Source organism: Frieseomelitta varia, unplaced genomic scaffold (assembly GCF_011392965.1).
Source record: "Frieseomelitta varia isolate USP_RPSP 00005682 unplaced genomic scaffold, Fvar_1.2 scaffold_2, whole genome shotgun sequence".
Taxonomy (NCBI): domain Eukaryota; kingdom Metazoa; phylum Arthropoda; class Insecta; order Hymenoptera; family Apidae; genus Frieseomelitta; species Frieseomelitta varia.
The window spans coordinates 43,287-65,543 of NW_025109749.1; the positions used below are offsets into that span (position 1 = coordinate 43,287).

The window sequence follows — 22,257 nt, forward strand, 5'->3', positions numbered from 1 at the left end:
ATTAAAACAGCTGCAATATTTGGTATCTAGTGTATTGAGATACATATATGTGTGTACATAGTCAATGAATAATTCTAAAACAAGTACTTGTCAACTCTTGCTTCCCATTTGAAATCTTGCTTTCTCTTTCTCGTCTCTGTTCATTACTTTTGTCTATGATTCTCAATTTATTGCATTAGATCTCTCTATCTCGAAAAGTTTAACTAGGATTGTCTGACTACGATGACCCTATTCTACTTTCAGACAATGAAATCTCTACCTGATACTGATGAAAAAGTAATAAAATAAAAGTTTTTAAATGGCAATCATTCTTCATCAATTTTAATACTATGTTCTTATTACTAATTTATTTATTATAATTAATTTATTATAAAATTTTAAGTGATGACACGTTAAATTATTTTCAGTCAATTTTAATATTCAATTTTTATTTATTACGTTAAATCATTTTATCTATTTTTATTATAATTAATTTATTATAAATTTTTACTCTATTTTTATTATAATTAATTTATTATAAATTTTTAAGTGACAATAGTCATTTTTAATTAATCTTAATATTATATATTTTTATTAGTAATTTGAAATTTATTTGAAATTTTCATACTGACTCGCTCTTCGAATTAAAATTTTCAAAAAGATGAGATCCTTTTTTTATTCACTTTTTTAAACAATTTTCAAAATTTCACGTGTATGTATGTACGTATGTATAGTAGCAAATAATAGTATTTCGCTCTTCGGGCGGTGCGTATCCTCCTCTGAAATCATCCCTGAAATTCTTCGCAAAACTATCCGTGAAATTTGTTTTTAACGGAGCCGCGGATTTTTCTTTCAGATGCGAGCGATCCAGCACGGAAATAGGACACGTGCTCGGCCGACGGGAACGCATCGTTAAAAGATCGCGGGCAGGACGATGACTTAAGCTGCACGCTCGAGGAACCGCAAGTGGACGGGAAGGAAGGAAGGAAGGAAGGAAGGAAGAGGAAGCAACGATATTGCAAATGGCTGTGGGGCAGAATCGATATCGTGACGCAAAGAACCGTGAAAGTTGCCGAGGTCGAGGTGCTCTCCTTCACGTATCACCGAGCCAATCCAGCGTGTGTCGCTTCGAGATCGATGCGTGTAAAGTTGCCGCGCACTGAACGCCCCGAAGCCGTGTTGTTCGGTAACACGAACGTGCCGGAAGGAAAACGATGACAATTGCCCCAGTGATTCTCGCGCGCCAGTGTCCCGTTTGAAACTTCGACAGGCCCACAGGCTGCAACCTCCCTTCGTCTTCTTTTCTTTTCTGTTCCTTTTTTCCTTTTTCCCCGCGCATCGACAATGAGCTTCTTCAACTCGTTGCAACAGTACGTGAGCGACAGCGTCGCGAATCTGACGCTGAGCCCGAAAAGGTTCTCGTTCAGCCGCGAGGACACAACGACCAACGCGACCGGAAGGAGCGGTTCCACCGGAAGCGTCACCGGCACCACCAACACCAACTCTACCGCGCAGCAGTCCACCCCTCACGGTTATCCAAAGGTGAGCGAGACATTTGTTAAATTGTTATCATCATACGGCGGACTGCATTTGTGCAAATGGAAACAGAAAAGAAACTTCGAGATAGACGTTTGCACAAAATCATGTGTTACATTCTGTGTATTTTTGCACAATCGGATCAACTCTCAGATAAATTTGAAGATAAATTTAAAATCTTTGGTATATGGAATAAATTTCCCGACGACATTGTAGTTGAAGCTCGTTTTCAAAGATTCCGAGAGGAAATCAAAGTTCACGTGGGTTTTGAGAAAATTCCTGCAAGAATGTGAAGTTCCATAGGCATCTACCGAATTATAATCCTATTCAATGATATTGTGCTCGTTATCTCGTTGTCTAAATGATTAACCGTAATCGGTTGTTCATGGTACAACTACTTCGAAATGATATAAGTAATATAAAAATAACGAAATAATTAAATAACGTAAATAACGTAAATAACACTTGAAAACATTTTTTTAATGTTTTTATTCGCCATCATCGCGACTATCCGATTTCAAAGTATCCTTTATCGCCTGTGCATCCTTCAGGGGCAATCGGGTAGATTATATGTTCGTCGGTCTCTTCGTGCGAGAATCGCAAATAGATTGTTGGCAATTGACTTTGTACGTAGACTTCGTCATCTGACGCGGCCTCGTTTGAAAAAAAAAAAAAAAAAAAAAAAAAAAGAACGGGGACGTCGAAACTTTTTAATAAACGCTGTGGCTTTCGAATGACCAAGCCAGGTGGAAATGCGCTAGAGCGTAATCTAACGAAGAAACAGTTTACAGACAAACTTTTACTTCTTTTTATGCATTATTCAAACAGGCTTGGTGGTCAAAGTGCTTGTCAAATGCGTGCGCATACGCGAGGGGGAATAATCGTGGCATCTGGAACACGTGTCTCCTCTCTACGTAATGTATAATTGATATTTATGTCAAACTATCGAGGTACAACTTCGTTTCGTCTACATTTTACGAAGGTTTTACATATTTTACATTTCGTGGGGAATTTTTCCTCACTGACACACAGTGTCGAAATTTATTGCAACAATTTACAAGTATCTTTACAACCGTTTCATGTTCTTCTATCTGTATACTGATATCCTAAAAATGGAATTATTTAGTCCTGACGCATCGTTCCTCCCGTTTGCCTTTTTATTATTTTCGAGTTAATTAATAAACCGTACTAAATCTTTTTAAATTAACTACGTTGTTTCGTGCCCCGCTGAAAACAGTGAAATTAATAAAGTAAAATGAACGTACAGGGAACGTACGGGGAAAGTTAATTCTAGCTCATGACAGTGGCTGCTATCCGTAATCTTAATAACGGTTCGCCTTACTCGCCTGGCATACAATTTTAAACACTCGTTATATCGTGGTTTCACCTCCAATAATATAACCACCCATCTCACATACAAACTGTATTAACCTTCCCGCAGTGGCCAGCTATAATACTTGAAACGCCCAATTTCCACTCGATTATCCGTACCACACGCAAACCACATGTTTCCCAACTCCACAAAACCGCGTCCTTCGTGCGAAACTCCTCGTGAAAAGATCAGAAAATTTCATAGAAACAAATCTTGATTTCGTTCGTCTGCAGGTTTCACTTCAACTGGACTTCGTCTTGAACGTTAATGAACACGTTAAAAATCTAAATATTAATTAAATGAGTAATCCACATTTTAACGAGATTAAACTGAGAAATTTCTAATTTATCACTTTCATGCAGAAAAATTGAATATAGTATCTGAATTTTCGTGACGTATTCGAACGTAACGTTAACTTTGAAAAGTATTTATTTGTCGCACAATGCGTTACAATTGCCTGCGAAACTTAACCAATTAATATGTTGTACGAGTATCTGTTTATACGAATGAGTCAAATTAATTTCAAAATTATACATAACATACATAAAAGTATTTTTCACATGAATTTCATAATTTAATATTTAATTTGATAAAATAATTATCCCCGACAGGAAATTCTCGATCAAACGCCTGGGAATTGTTTGTGCTCGCGAATCAAATTGAAACCGTGAATTTCATTTTTTCTGCATCACTTTTCTGCAAGCAAACACAATAGTATTTTGTACAATATCAATTTCGAATACGTTTGAATATTCGCGTTCCATCAGAGATGAAAAATAAAAAATACATTAATATTCTATACTGTTGAAACTAATAATAACTAAGTTTTTATGAATAAAATCTAAGCAGAAATTACGTGTTTTTGCTTATATTCTCTGCATTCTTACATCCTCAAACCTTCGCTCTATAATTATTCCCCAAGTTCGTCATTTGTCGCGTCAGGGACGATCACAAAGTGCAAAGGATTAAACTTATAAACTCATAAGGATTTCTCGTTTAATTATAACACGAATGGAACGAACCGTTCAAGACAGATCCACAGTTTCATTCCACGATAGAAAAAATTTTATGGATCCTCTGACGGAAACTCTGACAAAAGACAGAGTGGGCCGGTAATTATAATATTATAGGAATTAATAGAGAAAGAGTCCCAACGACGAGAGCCGACGACAGAAAATATTAAAAATAAGCTCTCGCTAAATCTATGTACTCTCACAATTCAATATTCTCTATGATATATATATATATAAAATATACACATATGTATATAAATATATACAATACATATAAGATATAACGTACGTGTACAGCCGTATGCTCTACATACAAAATAATGCAACGTACGCGTGAAGCCGTACGCGGTATACATAAGACGATGCAACGTGCGCGCCTGAGCGATCATATACTAAGGTGATGGAACATACGCACTCCGCCGTGTGCGATACATATACTAAGATGACCGAACGTACGCGCTTCGCCGTGTGTGATACATATACTAAGCTGATGGAACGTGGACGCTCCGCCGTGTGCGAGTCATATACTAAGATGATGGAACGTACGCGCTTCGCCGTGTGCGATTCATATATTAAGGTGATGGAACGTGCACGCTCCGCCGTGTATGATTCATATACTAAGATGACGGAACGTGGACGCTTCGCCGTGTGCGATTCATATATTAAGGTGATGGAACGTGGACGCTCAGCCGTGTGTGATTTATATGCTAAGCTGATGGAACGTGCAAGCTCCGCCGTGTATGATTCATATACTAAGCTGATGGAACGTGCACGCTTAGCCGTGTGCGATTCATATACTAAGATGACGGAACGTGTACGATCCGCCGTGTGCGATTCATATATTAAGATGACGGAACGTGGACGCTTCGCCGTGTGCGATTCATATATTAAGATGACGGAACGTGCACGCTCAGCCGTGTGCGATTCATATATTAAGGTGATGGAACGTGCACGCTCAGCCGTGTATGATTCATATATTAAGATGATGGAACGTGCACGCTCAGCCGTGTATGATTCATATACTAAGCTGATGGAACGTGGACGCTCTGCCGTGTGCGATTCTTATACTAAGGTGATGGAACGTGCACGCTCCGCCGTGTGCGATTCTTATACTAAGGTGAAGGAACGTGCACGCTCAGCCGTGTGCGAGTCATATACTAAGCTGATGGAACGTGCACGCTCCGCCGTGTATGATTCATATATTAAGATGACGGAACGTGCACGCTCAGCCGTGTGCGATTCATATATTAAGGTGATGGAACGTGCACGCTCAGCCGTGTATGATTCATATACTAAGCTGATGGAACGTGGACGCTCTGCCGTGTGCGATTCTTATACTAAGGTGATAGAACGTGCACGCTCCGCCGTGTATGATTCATATACTAAGGTGATGGAACGTGCACGCTCAGCTGTGTGTGGTACGTACAAGGTGATACGGCGTACGTGTACAGCCGTGTACGATATGTATAAGATGATACGGCGTACGTGTACAGCCGTGTACGATACGTATAAGATGATACGGCGTACGTGTATAGCCACGTACGGTACGTATAAGATGATGCGGCGTACGTGTACAGCCGTGTACGATACATATATGGTGATACAGCGTACGTGTATAGCCGTGTATGGTACATACATGGTGATACAGCATGCGTGTACAGCCGTGTACGGTACATACATGGTGATACAGCATGCGTGTACAGTTGTATATGGTACATATATGGTGATACAGCGTACGTGTACAGCCGTGTACGGTATATATATGATGTTACAATGTACGTATACAGCCGTGTACGATACATATATGCTGATACAGCGTACGTGTGCAGCCGTATACGGTAGATATATGGTGATACATTGTACGTTTACAGCCGTGTATGGTATATATAAAATCATATATTGTACATGTACAACCGTGTACGGTACATATAAGATGATAGAGCGTACGTGGACAGTCGTCTACGATACATATAAGATGATAAAGCGTACGTGGACAGTCGTCTACGATACATATAAGATGGTAGAACGTACGTGTACAACCGTGTACGATACATACAAGATGATACAGCGTACGTGTAGAGCCGTGTAGTACGATGCATATAAGATATAACGTACGATATATACAATATTCAGTTACTGACAAAAGTTAAAAAAAACAACGTAATCGTTTGGTAATTTCGGTATATTCTGTATCTTTGAGATACATAGTTTTTTTTCAAACATACTTGTACAAGGACCACAATTAAGTTGAATCGAAGAAACAAGATAAAAGCTGCGTGCCAAAAGTCAAGAAACATACAAACTTCTCGCAATAATTTGAGTCCAAAATGTAAATAAACATATTCCGAGACACTTAGTTTCCTTTCTTACATCTCTGAGTCTAGTTCATATTATTGTTTCTGTTAAGTATGACAAGAAGGCAACATTTAACAGAAGCTGAAAAGCTGAAAGTAATAACTTTTGTCAGTAAGTGTATATAATACATATAATGTATAAAATAATATATATATATATAATATATATTAATAGTAATATAATTCTCTACTGTCTCACTACTCTCCCTCGATCTGTATTCTCTCGCTACTCTCTATCTGATTTCTCCACGATTTTCCTCCTCGAAATCTTCGTCACTCGCACACGTATACACAACCCTAATGCCCTGATATTTTAAATTCTGAATGGCTAAAACAAACATTCCGAAGCCTAGTCCTTCGTTATTACAATTGCAAACGGCACTGCAGCGGGCGACGATTGCCTCGCTCTTTGACCACACATGAGAAAGTTTCAATTCGTCCCACGAATTATTCCTCGATCTCTGTGTCACTGGTTTCAGGTGGTGCCGCCACCGGGAGCTGCGACGAGTTCCCATGGCAGGTCGTTGTCTGCACGCAGACGGACCCTCGAGTGCACTTCCGTTCCCGGCCTGACGGTGCACCCGGCCGCCGGAAGTGCATCGGGCAGCACGTCGCCCCGCAGGGTTGGCTCTTTCCGAAGAAGCACCGGTTCCGGCGATCGGCCGCCTTTGATGTTCTGCCGGAGGAGGCCCTCCTGGCCGGAAGTCGACATACAAGCCACTTCCGGGTAAGTAGATCACCTTCCCCTCCAATACGTTCGCGAGCTATTTGACGCCTGTTGGCGTTGGCACCTTCGAGATCTCTCGAACGTCTCCCAGTTCTTTTTATTCGGATGGATAAACATGGGTTTTTCGCGGAGACGTTGATGAATCGTCGCGTGCGCTTGTGCATTGTAAATCTTAAAGTAGTTCTAGAAAAGTTCATTTTATTTCTACAGTTTTCCTTTTCCCTCTTGTGAATAGAGGAACGTGGAAATACTCGTCTTACTTTTATTGTTTGTTATTAGTTGTTGATTATAATTTGTTCAGTTGTCATATTATAATATAATTATAATATATTATATTATAACTTATAATATAAGTATAATGAGTTATAATATTATAACGTTATGGTTACAGTGACGAGAGAAGTTGGGAATGATAGATATGATATAACTTCATAAAATCGAATTACATCTAACAATAACATATATATATATATATATTAGACATATATATATAGCATAACAATATGAAAGAATAATACAAAATACAAAAATTACCAAAATTTCCTTTCTTACATATAGTACCAATTTTTAACTTTCTTTCGTTCATCGCTTCATGAGTTTTACACAGAAATTTTATTGGCAAATTTTATACCTAATTTATTTAATTGTTGGTTTGTAATTTTTCGTCATATAGTATAATTCTTCGTTTTAAATATCCGTAGTTGAAGTTTGTTGCAATGGTACAGTTCGATGGTAAAAAAGGTATGACGAACTGATGCGAAAAAAAAAAACTGACAGTAACCTTTCGATAAAGGGCTCTCAAAAAAAAAAAAAAAAAAAAAAAAAAAAAAAAAAAAAAAAAAAAAAATGAAAAAATGAAAAAATACAGATTGAATTCGTATCTTTTACGAGCTGTCCGTATCCTCTCAAAAATTCATGAATTCTCTGCATTTGTTGCTTTGCACTTTCGAAAAACGATTTTTTTAACTAAATGCGAATGCATACATACATACGTACATACTGGTCGTGTCGTAATGTACATACGTGCAAAGCGAAGTTATCATTAGTTTCGAAGTTTCACTTCAGCTTAATTTTCACGTCACGTCACGGGGAATTTCTGTCGGCGAAAGAGTTCGCAAATCCAGCGAGCTGGAAAAGAAAATTTAAGACTTCGCGCAGAGCTTGTAGATGACGAATACTATTAACTGTCGTCGCAAGTTTCGTCATCGTCGAAGGCGAAGATGGAAGGAGCGAAGCGTTCAAAGGAACTCGATTAATTGCAATGCGCAGCAATTAACCTGAGGAAAGAGGGCTCTCCGTGCTTCCGCTCTAGACTGTACATTGATAGTTTAATCTGTTTGTCTCTTAGTTCCGCTAAGCTTTCCAATTAACCGTACTAATCCTGTTTGCCTAAGGTCATTTTAATTAACTAAAATCGGGAATGTGCTGAGAGGTTCTAAACGCACTGCCGGGCAAAATTCACCGAGCAATATTCGCCAGTGTATCGCTGAAGAAAAATAGATATTTAGCGAATGTCAAGTCGATCTTTAAAACAAATGTGCACTGTACCGCGCACATTTAGAATAAAATTTATATAAAACGATTGTTTATGAAAACGATTGATAAATGTATTTTTATCTGGGATCTTTCGCGTTGTGAATATTTCCTTTGCACATTTATTTAGATACACGCACTCTATTATTGAATTCGTTCTCGACTTTCTCTCGTTTCCGTTCGAATTTATTATCTTGCTTCATTTTTGCCCGCTTTTCGCGAGCTCTCCTCGAGGCTGTGAATTTTTGGTTTGGAAAAGCTGCTTTTATAAACGACATTCCGCGGACTAATCGAACTTTTCGAACAAACCGAATATCTCCGATCGCGGCGGCCGGTTTTTCAATTCCGATTGACAAATATTTCCCAAGCAAATATTTCGGGGAGAGTAAATAGAAACAGGAGCGCAAAGATTATGGAATTAGTAAAAATTGTAGCTTCGAAATGCGTACGCGGTTGGAAACAATTTGTTTGTTCTTCCCCCGATCTCTTTTTGGTTCTTTCGGAAATAACCGCACAAGGGGGCATTTGTTTGCCGTATCAATTCGGGAATATTTCACTTCGTTCGCTATTGTTCTTTATTGCGTCGCAAACTTTTCTCCGCACGTTCATTTTCCCCGCTTTGTTCGAGTTTATAGTGATTCTGGTGTCAAAGTATACTGCCTACATAAAAAACGAAACAATGGAGGAAACAAGTTTTAATTGCCGGCCTAAATGAGTAACGAAGAAAAGTGAGGCGAACCGCTTTAAGTGAAATAGGACAGCTTATGATCAGGCATATACTTCTCAAAGTACACGTCTCTATGGAACTTTTCGTAAATTATTATTACGACTGTTATTGATCAATACTATAAACTCGCATGAGCTTAAAAAAGAAATATGCGCGCAACAATTCGTACACTATTTATTTTAATAGGAAAACATATAGTTCAAAATATTTCTAAAAATTACAAAACATATATTGAAAATATTTCTAAAAATTACTAAACACATATTAAAAATATTTTTAAAAATTACAAAACATATATTAAAAATATTTTTAAAATGTACAAAATATTTTTCTTCTTCAAAGGTGTTGAAACAAACATCGTAGTTAATAAATCTCGTGGAATAAATTATCGTGATACCGTTCGAAAGAATAGCATCGGTATTTTATCCGCCGTTTATCAACAGTACATTATCAATTGCTCGATAATTATCAGGAACGAGTTAATTGATAGAATCGTATAAGTAGAGGAGAATGAAATCCAATCGTCGATTTCAATGATGAGCGGACAATGTGAACGAGAGATCATAATATGGAACGAGTGTCCCGAGAGGAAGCAGACGGGTCATCTTCGAGATCGTTCATCGAACGTCGACGAAATCGAGTTGCTGAAGAGCTATCGCGTTGTAATCGTGTGTAATCGAACGTTTAAAATCGAGTTTACCTTCGACAGCAATCATGACGAATTATGATTTGCACGGAGAAAGCGATCTATCTTGAACGAACAAAAAGGAAGAGAGAGCAAGACAAATGCGTTTATGAATTTTCAATTATTAGGCGGACGTATTTAACAGTCCGATTGAGTAGATATAGAATCGATCGATCGAAGATCGAGAAGTTTAAAATTAATTGAAAAAATTTTTCTTTCCTGCGTTTTAACTTATTTCTTTGAAGTCGTCACATTTAATGTGCCTTTAAAATTCGAAATTTTTGAAATTGAAATTTTCTATAACTAAGAAAGGAGAAGATCTGTAACTTGGAAGGGTAGCTGAAATTTTTAATAAAAAAAACATTTTCTGGTTTCTGGAGCGTTCTTCGAATAACGGTTTGTTGCTGAGAAATGTTATAAAATGTTTTTTTTTTCAATTATTTAATGTCAACCGAGAAGCTAAAATAATATATTTTGGAATCGTTTTAAACATTATCGGATAAACGACGCACGCATGTAGGTTAGGAAGTTCTTAAATTGCGTAAACAGAGTTACGCGAGGCTATTTAAACAATTTATACTGGATAAACTTGAAGCGATTAGGGCATAGTCGTAGGTAACTGGGTTAGTTTCGAGTATTCGAAGCTTGGGGAGGTTTACTCGATGTAAACTCTCCATCGTGGGATCATAATCTACGGATTCGGAGCTCCCTGATGTTCGATATTTAACTCTAAAATATTTGACATTTCGAAATCGCTTTTCATCGTATTTCCATAACATCGCTGTTACAGCTATCAAAACCGTAAATTTCACAGTGATCGTTTCCCTGAATTTCTGAAACTTTTGAAGATGCTTTAACGATTGAACATTGTAGTATGCAATGTTGAAAGGAATTAATCAATTTTCACATATTTGTCTGTATATTGTATTTTTTATAACGCAATATTGACGGTAATACTCTGTAAAAACAACAACAACAACAACAACAATAATAATAATAAAAAATAATTACTATCATTATATCATTACGTGGGAGTTATACAAAAGTAAAATTGTTATTATTCTGTTATTACACACGAGTTTTGCAAATTCCAATTATTAGGAAAGATGATGCGACAGCAAAGAATAAAAATTTGTTATATTTTTGCACAATTGCCAGAAATTTTTAACTTCTTTTATTGAAATTATAATGATACGAGCATCGAATCGAAAGACGTGGTTTATTTAAAATTCATTAACAAATATTTGAAACCAATCATTAAGAAACCATGCTTATTTTAACGAAACGATTTTATGGAGGAAGTATTAACGCAGTTGAACAAATCTATATTCTGGGAAAAAAGGATCTGAGGGGGAAAAAAAAACGTAAACGAGCGTGTTGTATGACTTATGGTTTCGCCTCACGCGACGATTAATCGCGAAACGAAGATTTTTATCACTCGCACAAAACTCGTTACATTCAGGCTGAATTTTCTTTTTTTTTTTTTTTTTTTTTTTTTGGTCTCCTACATCGATCCTTTGTGGCTGAAGTCTACATTGTTTGCAAAAATTGTAGATAATTGGATCCTTTGTTCAGTTCAGGAAACGGAAGACTAATAACAGTGAAATTTTATAATTATTTTACATATAATTCTATGCTAACTGAATCGCGAGTTTTCGTGTAACTGCATATCTTTCATGAACATGATTAATAAAATAAAAATAAATATGGTGGATTGTCTACAAAAGCAGAAGCGGAATTTTTTTAACTTTGACACATCATTGAAACCAGAGATTTTCAATAATTTGTCACGTTTAAACAGATTGGACGAATTTATTTATTTTCATTCTCGGTTTATTTTATTCATTCGTAATTCCGTTCTACCATAACTTCGACTTAAAAGTTCAAATAAATTATTCTAGCACGTGTAATATCTTGTTCCTTGTATTCTGCGGAGAGTTTACATGTTTTTATATTAAAATAAAATCAAATAATTTATTTCATCTTCGAAACATCGTGACCAAATTGCAAATATTTTTGAGTATGTAATTTAAAAAATGGAATCTCTAGAAATGTTTTACTTATTAAATATTGTAGAAAGTAAATATTATATTTTGCATATCTTTCTCGTATAATTTCTCACTTTAAATATTGTTGTAAATGTATAGCAAATACCCCTTAAAAAGTACGTATTTCAACCCTTTCGATGTCAAGTATACTTGTTTTGTAGTAAAAAAAATTTGCATTTTCTATTGAAATAAAACGAAAACTATATTCGCAATTTTAACAAATTTTAGAATACTTTACAGACGAAAAGAGAAATTATTGTCAACTGTAATTATACATAACTTTTTATGAATTAATACAATTTTACAATGAATATTTATAGCAAGATACGATTTTTTAAAAAACAATTAGAAAATTTTTTGGTTAATTTATTTCAATTTCACAGCAAACGCACTGTACCGTGCTTTTATCGAGTATACTCGTCGCTGTTGGAAAACATTTAAGCGTGCAAGTCTCTGAAAATGTAGTGAAACACATAAACATACATCCTTTTACAAATTTAATACATACAAATTTTATAAGTTTAAGTCACACAAATTTTCACAAATTTTATAAATTTAAGACACACAAATTTTCACAAATTTTATAAATTTATAACACACAAATTTTCACAAATTTTATAAGTTTAAGTCACACAAATTTTCACAAATTTTATAAATTTAAGACACACAAATTTTTACAAATTGTATAAATTTAAGACACACAAATTTTCACAAATTTTATAAATTTAAAACACGCAAATTTTCACAGATTTTATAAATTTAAAACACGCAAGTTTTTAAAAATTTTATAAATTTAAAACACGCAAATTTTCACATATTTTATAAATTTAAGACACACAAATTTAAAACACATAAATTTTCACAAATTTTATAAATTTAAAACACGCAAATTTTCACAGATTTTATAAATTTAAGACGCGCAAACTCTCACAAATTTTATAAATTTAAAGCACACAAATTTTCACAAATTTTATAAATTTAAGTTACGCAAGTTTTCACAAATTTTATAAATTTAAATTTGCATTATAAACCTACCTATATGCACGCTCTATCAATAACAACGATAAACAAGGAAAACGAAGTAGGTAACTTTCGGGTCGCCGAGAATTATAGAGACGGTAACTCGATTATGGGATCGTTCTCAAAGAGACCGAAACAAAGAGTGACGGGCGAGCTACTCCCCGCGTTCCTCCGTAAAAAGGCAGGAAGGACGTTGAAAAAGCTCGAGGAAGATTCTTTCTTTGCGATCGAGATCCGTCGCAGATATACACAATCTGCAAAGTCGAAGTTGCCTCCTCGGTGGGAGGGAGATAGTACATGAAATATTTCCACGAAAGAACGTCGGTGTGCACTTTCGTTCTTTCGACAGTCGGAAGATGCGTAATCAGCGAGGAACGACGGCCAATACAAACATATAGAAATCCGTGGCGACTGTCTGTCTGCCGAGGGCACGCGAAGAGCACGCGAGTTTCACGGCGGGAATAAAACTTGAAATTGCGATATGAAATTTCGATAAAACGAAAGTTTGCCGCTGTCGTTGCTTTCCCACGGGGTTGGAATTTACGTATGTATGTATGCGTACGTAGAGTAGGTGGCGCGGAGGCAAAGGAATGGGTGATGGTCTTTTTATTATCACGACAAACGGGAGAGTAGCAAACAACGCGAGATAGGTTGGGATATTTATTCTGTATTAATCGAGAGTTATTATTTTTTTTTAATTAAAACGATTTTAATTCTTTACGTCTTGTGGAATTTAGTTACCTGCGTGTGGTTTTTTTTTTTTTTTTAATCAAAATGATTTTAATTCTTTATGTCTTGTGGAATTTAGTTTCCTGCGTGTGGTTTTTTTTTTTTTTTTTTAATTAAAACGATTTTAATTCTTTATGTCTTGTGGAATTTAGTTACCTGCGTGTGGTTTTTTCTTTTTTTTAATTAAAACGATTTTAATTCTTTATGTCTTGTGGAATTTCGTTACGTGCGTGTGGTTTCTTTTTCTTTTCTTTTTTTGTTAAACTTTCGTGTCATTGAAGTTGTTTGTGTCACCAAGCCCGATTTTTGGGTTTCTGCATCGAATTCTCGAGCAATCGGTAGAATTCTGATTTCCAAGTTCCGAGTACTACGCCCTTGTCGAAAAGATGCCGATCAAACGCGATTATTTGGAAATATCCGAAAGTAACGAGATTTTTCATGTTTGCGAATTGAATTAAAATCCCTGCTTCAGAAGAATAGAACGGTATTTTATATCTCAAAGAATATTTCAACGTTTTTCAATACTCTTTCGATCGGACTTTTGCAAAAATTCCGAATTTTACGAGTACATTTTTGAAAAAACTGTGGATATTAATTTTAGTAATTAAAAGTTTGTACGAAATGAATTTTCATTTCAAAATTATACAATAGAACCTCGATTGTTCGAATATTAATTAGATAAATATCCAGGTTTCTATTGCTTGGCCATCCCTTACTACAAATAGTAACTTCAAACTTTTATGCAATTTACTAACTCGGAATAATTGAGGGAACAAAGACACAGTGGGTAATTGGTTAACGAACATAATCTGTTCATAGACAATATTCGCTATTTGTTCGAGTTGTTCGTTAACCAATCATAGATGCCAGTAAAGTACAGTTCTATAAATCACAGCGCCACAGTGTGAGATTCATTATTCAAATATAAAATATAAAACATGCGTTTGTTATCAGAACATAAAAATCTTTCACGAATAATGTTGTCCGATTTGTCCACAGTTCAAAACTGTTCGTTAACCGATTGCTCACAAATTATATTAATTAATTTATTAAAAAATAATTGAAAAATTGAAATTGACAAATATACACGTAATGCTTGTGTTGTCTAATAAATTATAATCCTTTATGTGTAATGTATTCAGAATGTGAGTCGTTCGATTATCCGATCATTCTGAACAAAATTAATCCAGATAGTCGAAGTTCTACTATGTATTCGAAACCTGCGATGCAGAACTTAAATATCGAATTTCACTAGTGGGACTAGACTTCGAATCGTATACTCCTTACGTATCGGTTCGACGATCGTCATTATTTAGTTTCGTGCTTTCGGTTTAATTCAGAAATAAACAAGTTTGCACGAAGAATTCAGAGAGATAATTCGAAAGTTTGGCTCGAGGCGTATAATTGATTGTGCTTCCTTTGTGCTTCTTTTTTTTTTTTTTTTAATTCTCTATCGGAGATTCCAATCTTTCGATGGAAAGGCAATTTCGGTTCTTCTGGGGATTTATTATTTGCTTCTCGTTGTGTAGATATTGTTCGTGAAAATGGGACGTGACTTCTTCGTATCTTTTGGTATTAACGGTCTGCTTGATATTTCGATCAAGTGTCTGAAACTATTTCACAGCGATCGAGGGGACTTAAGAGACCTTAAAGTTTATTTAGTTAGTATAAAATTTATAACGTTTGAAACAAACTATAGGTTAAAATATTCCAATGTTGCTTATACTTGAAATGTTTCACTCAACACTTGTACGAATGCAATTGCTTTATCAAAAATCTTTTATCAAAAAGAAATATAGAGGACAAGCTTATAATTACGCAAGTCCCGCTTTCTACGTATACATGTATACCTAATATGACAATAATTGTCCTTGGTGCTCAAGAAGAGTCTGAATCTTCGAAAGTTAATCTTGAAAATATTATTTTTATTTCCGGAAATACTCACGAAAAATTCGAATTATTGGGTTAGATTAATTTTGTAGAAAGCAATTGCACAGTAACGCACTTGAATTTTACTTATTTATTTTATTCTAAAATGTTCTTACATCATGGCGGATGGGTGGACAAATGAAGATACTTTTCTTCTTTGTGGAAATGCTGTAAATTATCACAGTATATAAAAAACACAGGATGGAAAAACTTTTTCTTAAAACTCGAAACGATATTTTGGCGACCTCATTTAGGGGCACGCAATTTTAGAGAAAAAAAATCTCTACCTGCACGAAATTTCTTTTAATATAAGAAAAAATACAAAGAATTTTAATTATTAAACATAAAATATTTCTTAAAATGAGAGAAAAGTAATATTTAAATTTTTATATTTAAATTTAAAAATTAAAGTAATATTTAAACTTTTATATTTTATATTTTTATATTTTATTTAAATTAAAATTTAAATAAAATGTAACAATGCACGAGTATTAGTAATTTCAATTGTTAGATGGATTAAAAAAAATATTATTATTAATTAACTGTCCAAAAAAAATAAAAAAATAAAAAAAATGTGAGACAACTTTAAACCCCAAAGAATTAAATGGGCCGCGATGTTTCTGTTACGTTGTCTCCTTCGCCCCTTCGGCAGCTTTGTTTCCTCGTTAGTTAAGATTTCCCCCGTCGTTTCGACGTTCGCGGCATTGTCATCTTTTCGCGGAGACGCGTTCGATTTATCAGCGGCCGCGTTGTTCGCGATTCCATTGGCGGCAACGAGCGATCGGCCCATCGATGGCTTCCGGCGGATTTCGAAAGAAACATCGAGAGCCTGCTCACGATTCCAATTTATTCCGTCGATACCGTCTGGCTTCATCGTCGGCTGTCAGCGAGCCGAGCATCAAAGCAGCTTTCTGTGCCATCGAGCACTGTAAATATGTACCTGTTACGCGTGTTTTCTCTCCCCCTTTGTTCTCCGGTTCTCTCCCTCCCTTCTTTTCAAATGAGAATTCTCTCGGGAGAATTCCGACGAGCCGTGGAGAAGTCGCGAAAAAGTTTCGAACGCGACTTTGATCACGGGAGCGGGTGAACAGGCGAGAGTTGCCGAAGGAAACTCGTTAATTTCTTCAGTTTGCAACTGTCGGCGAGTATTCAGGAAGATCGAGACAGAGAAAGAGAGAAAGAGAAACAGAGATGCTTGTTACATTGATTTGTTACTGGATCCGTACCATTGTTGCACAGGTTTATACAATCTTCCTTCTCTTTCTCACAAACACATAATCGAGAGGCGTATCTTTTTTCAATTCTCTGGTCATATCGATGAGAATAGGTGAAGGTAGAACTAGAAATGAAAATTCTGTGGTCATGCTTGCGCAACGGCTTGGTTGGGAGCGGGTTTTTTAACCACTCGCGCTGGCAACTGGTTGCGCGGACCATAACGAGTGACCAGTACCAGTGTACAACAATTCGTCGCTTTATTTTTGAACTCCGGAACCAATATCACTGGATAGAAATTCCTAAGAAGTAATAAACTTACTATTTATTTCGCTGGGTTATATTTAAATATACTTAAAACTGAGAAAATATTGGAATTTTGCACATGACTCCTAACGCAAGAGGTTAAAGAACCGATTTCACGTAAATAATCGGGAAAGTAATTGGATGAACATTTCAGTTTAACGCGACCTTTGAGCACGCAGCGCGATACTTCACGCTTCTCGAAAAGAGAAATCTCGCGATTTAGTCTAGGAGAAAATTAATTTGCCTCGACGTCGGATAGCATCGATTTACGCCGCTGTTGCAGCGTGAAATTTCGAGAAGTCGTTCGAAATAATATTAAATAATTAACGAGCGATCGATTAATAATTGTAATCGAAGATTGCAGTAAATTTCTTAACTAACACCGAATTGTGTTTAGTGTTTTTGAGTACATTATGAAACGTGACCACGAGCAAAATCGACACTTTCCCAAACGATTTTCTAGAAAATGATTAGTTAACTCTACTATGATTTATGACGCGTGGTACTGTAATTTATGATATGAAACGATTCTTTTAGAAAATGATTAGTTGACTCTACTGTAATTTATGATACGAGACTTGCGTTTTTACGTTTCGTTAGCTATTTTTAAAGATTTTATTCTACTCAGCGAAACGTTTCACGTTTCACGAGACTCGACTCTGTACTACTCGTATCGTACGAAACTCCTCGAGAGCCCGCGTGAGCAGTGGAATATCCGACGTTGGTTTACAGTTTGCTACGTGTTGGGAATTCTTGCGTGAAACGCAGCACACGCGGATGGTCATACTCGGTTCGATTAGACCAGAACGAAAGTGGCAGCCAATTCGAGACACCGAGTTCCAACCTCTCGATTCCACGGGGAAGGGCGAGTTTGGGATTCCAGGCTATCCCGTCGGATATTTTCCACGACTTGAATGCCTGTCGTAAACGCGAAGGACATGCCTCTTGTCAGCTTATTCGCTTTTATGGTCGCGCGTTGAACCACGCGATGACGTGTCGAACAGTTTTTGAAATATTATTTATGCATGTCTCGTAGATACTTTTCCTCTTTCCTTTCTTTTTTTTTTTTCGTGAAACTTGTTGACGATGCGAGTTTGCAATTTTTATTACACGTCTGAATATCGCTCGATTCGCTCTGTACGTTTATCTATTAATCGCGCGATTAAAGGATTGCAAAATGAATTTATTGTACGTGTATGAAAAGTTTGAACATCGTGCAATTTGGGAATTACGTGTTCGTACAATCACACTTGGAAAATTTCATTTCGTCTGCTTGTTATATCGCTTCGTTGTGCTTCATCAACCTAACACCAAAATAATAGATTATTAATGAATTAAAACAAGTAGCTGCAATTAATTAATAATTTTTTCTCGTATGAATAAAAATTATGAGAGCTGAAGAATGCGACAATAAAAATATGTAGAGTGTGTAAAACTTAAAACCGAGCATAATATTCAATAATACGTATAACGATCCAAAAACCCACAAATTGGACGAAGATTCCCAAGGCTGAATTAAAAATTTGTCTCTCTTATTCTCGTTAAAAAAAAGAAAATATATATATATAAATTATATAAATTTATATATAAATATATATAAATTTCGCAACGAATTTGTAACATCTTCTTAAATCACGAACGATAGCAATCAGTTAATAATTTTTCTCCTATTAATAAAAATTATGAGGGTTGAAAAATGCAACAATAAGAATATGTGGAGTGTGTAATATTTGAAACACAATATTCAATAACACAAAGATCCAAAAACCCACAAATTGGACGAAGATTCCTGAGGCTGAAGTTAAAAATTTGCCTCCCCTATTCTCGTTAAAAATATATATATATATAAATTATATAAATTTATATATAAATATATATAAATTTCGCAACGAATTTGTAACATCTTCTTAAATCACGAACGATAGCAATCAGTTAATAATTTTTCTCCTATTAATAAAAATTATGAGGGTTGAAAAATGCAACAATAAGAATATGTGGAGTGTGTAATATTTGAAACACAATATTCAATAACACAAAGATCCAAAAACCCACAAATTGGACGAAGATTCCTGAGGCTGAAGTTAAAAATTTGCCTCCCCTATTCTCGTTAAAAATATATATATATATAAATTATATAAATTTATATATAAATATATATAAATTTCGCAACGAATTTGTAACATCTTCTTAAATCACGAACGATAGCAATCAGTTAACAATTTTTCTCCTATTAATAAAAATTATGAGGGTTGAAAAATGCAGCAATAAAAATATGTGGAGTGTGTAATATTTGAAACACAATATTCAATAACACAAAGATCCAAAAATCCACAAATTGGACGAAGATTCCTGAGGCTGAAGTTAAAAATTTGCCTCCCCTATTCTCGTTGAAAAGAATACACATAAATTTCGCAACGAATTTGTAACATTTTCTTAAATCACGAACGGGCCATGTTGGAATTTCCAAGGACTCTTGGTTAACCAAGTCGATTTCCCAGCGAGCCTCAAACGCCATCAGTATTTCGCGCAGCATTAAACCGCAGGAGTAATGCGTTTGTCTCTGTGAGTCACGACTCGTAGAACGTTGTACTACGGTGGGTGTTGGTGTATTGAGAGATCGGACGTAAGGATTTCTCTCGTTACTTATCCGTAATGGAGGATGTCTCAGTATCGTGGTGAGCGCGTTCGGACGATCGTAAAAGCCTAGCGATCCGCCACTTCTCTGGCAAATAGCATCACCGGCACCAGCTGTGGTCTAATAAAACCCACAATGACGACGATCAACATGGACACAATGATCGACGACGCACGCAGCCTGCTATTTGTCGCGTTATTTTTCACTCTTAATATTTCGAATGCGCGTGCAATTGTTTAGAAGGTCGATTTCTTTTAACTTTGACGTTTCAATATTTATTACTTTACTAATTAATATTTTAAACCTTCATAGTTTAAGTAATTGGTATCTTCGACTTTAATAAAATTTGTAAATAATTAATATTTCAAAGTTGAATATTTCGAAAATTCTTTTTTTCTTTTTTCTTTTTTTTTGAAGCCTCTGATTAATTTCAAATTATTTTTCTATACATTTACATTATAATTTTACAGTGTAATGTGATATATTTTATTATGTGGTTTGATTTGTGTTATAATTTCTCTGTATGTGTATCTTCCGCGGTACAAATTTGCTGCTTTGGTTGTTAGAAGTTCCAGTGTTAAACCCCCTGTTAAATACACAACGAGGGTGGAAAGATACGTGCAGATAACATCAGACTTTAGAGGGTGGAAAAATGAATGTTTTGATAAAGAATTATTTATAGTTGGAGAAAGAGATTTCAAGAGAAAGTAGGATGTTGACACGAGGTGATAATGGTATTTTTGAATTTGAAAAGTACCAAATCTAAATAAAAGTTAAAAATAATATTAGATATTAAGTAATTTGTTTTGGTGAAATATTGAAAATGATTGTGGAAGTATCTTTCACGTTTAAAATTGAAAGATAATCTACTTTAAAATTACCAGACGTTCATGATATATTCCTTTTTAATTTTAATTAAACATTAATTAATTTTTTGCAACCAGAATTTCGCTCACTTTTAAAAGAAGAAAAAGTATTAATTAATTGCAATTATTTAAAACCTACGAACAACCCATTGCAATAATTGTCATAATATTGTAATAATTATTGTACATACAATAAGCAGATCAAATTAGAATTTCAAACTTACTTGTGCCATAGAGGATTAAACACATCGTCCTAGAAATGTGTATATATTAACTAGTTCATACAAATTGCGAATTCAATAGTTTATCAATTTCGAAAAAAATTCGATTATATAATATTCCTATTGAACGATTGTTTCCTGTCAGAAAATACGACGCGGAAAAAAAAAACTCGTAAGTTTCTACGAACATGTATCGACGACACACTAAACAGAAAACAACAACTCACTCGAGAGAAAATTGGTGAAGTTGGAACGTTCCGGACGGATACTTCAGTCACGAGATTGCTGAAAGAATCATAGGAATTTCAATTTTATGAGACGCATCGTCCTCTGTATAGACTCTAAATTATTTAATATTCATTATGAAACTCGAATACCACACGCGCAACAAAGGCTAAAGGAAGAGAAATTATTTTTCATTATCCACAGCTACGTGTAATCGTTTGTTATAAATCTTCTTTTTTGAGCTTTTGTTACAACATCGTGCTCATTGGCTAACGAAAGATCGAGAGAAAATATGATTCACGTGTGAATAACAATTGCTGTATTGTTATTAAAAAGCGACGGATTTTCGTGTATATATGAAATTTATCGGAGAATGCAAAAATCCATATAAAAATTACAATATTTAATGGGCGAAATAATTCTCTATTCAAGTTTTGTTTCTACTGTTATTTTAAATTACATGCCCAAAAATACGTTTAGATATTTGAAGATTAGTTATCACTAGAATTTTCCAAGCTGGCAATTAGGTAGATTGCACGTGAACAAATATAATGAGATACACATGTCTACAAAGTATGGTGCTCTCTAATTATATCTCTTCAATCGTGTTTCCATAAAAATCGCGAATTTTTTGTTATTATTTCCCATTGTGAATCAGTGTGGCGACGATGGCAAGTATTTGCTACGAAGCGTTACGGTTTCGGATTTGTCGCTGAATTTTCTTCTCTCGAACGTTCTTTTCCCTTGGCGTCCGCAACTGGATGCGAAAAGATGTTACTCTGGTGGGATCGCCGCCAGGGGAGCAAGTTATCTAGCAACGAGTGATAAATCCTCGAGGAAAGTGCATCGAGTATTGCCACTTCAATGCGAGAGGACAGTTCGATGCGTCGAGCAGTCTACTTAAATGGATATTAACAATAACCGTGCGACGAATAAATAAAATGAATAATTAACGTGTTCGACTGGCTCGCGGACCATAACGAGTGACCGAACCGTAAAACAATAATTCGTCGCTTTCTATTTCTTTTGAACTTGTCGGTATGATATCACCGGATAGAGATTATTAAGAAGTAATAAACTTATCATTTGTTTTGCCTGGGTTTCATTTAAATATATACTTAAAACTGAGAAAATGTTGCA

At 35.3% G+C, this 22,257-nt stretch overlaps 1 protein-coding gene across 3 annotated transcripts in view; it reads left to right on the forward strand.

Moving 5' to 3' along the window:
• Positions 1 to 839: 839 nt before the first annotated feature.
• The window catches only part of LOC122526855 (BAI1-associated protein 3), a 104,388-nt gene continuing 82,970 nt past the window's right edge, over positions 840 to 22,257 (forward strand). For all 3 annotated transcript variants that reach the window (XM_043650452.1, XM_043650453.1, XM_043650454.1), the window contains exons 1-2: positions 840 to 1,521; positions 6,734 to 6,981. In XM_043650452.1, the coding sequence (XP_043506387.1) occupies positions 1,324 to 1,521; positions 6,734 to 6,981 (446 nt within the window). In that variant the 5' untranslated portion in view covers positions 840 to 1,323. The remainder of the gene's footprint in view (positions 1,522 to 6,733; positions 6,982 to 22,257) is intronic.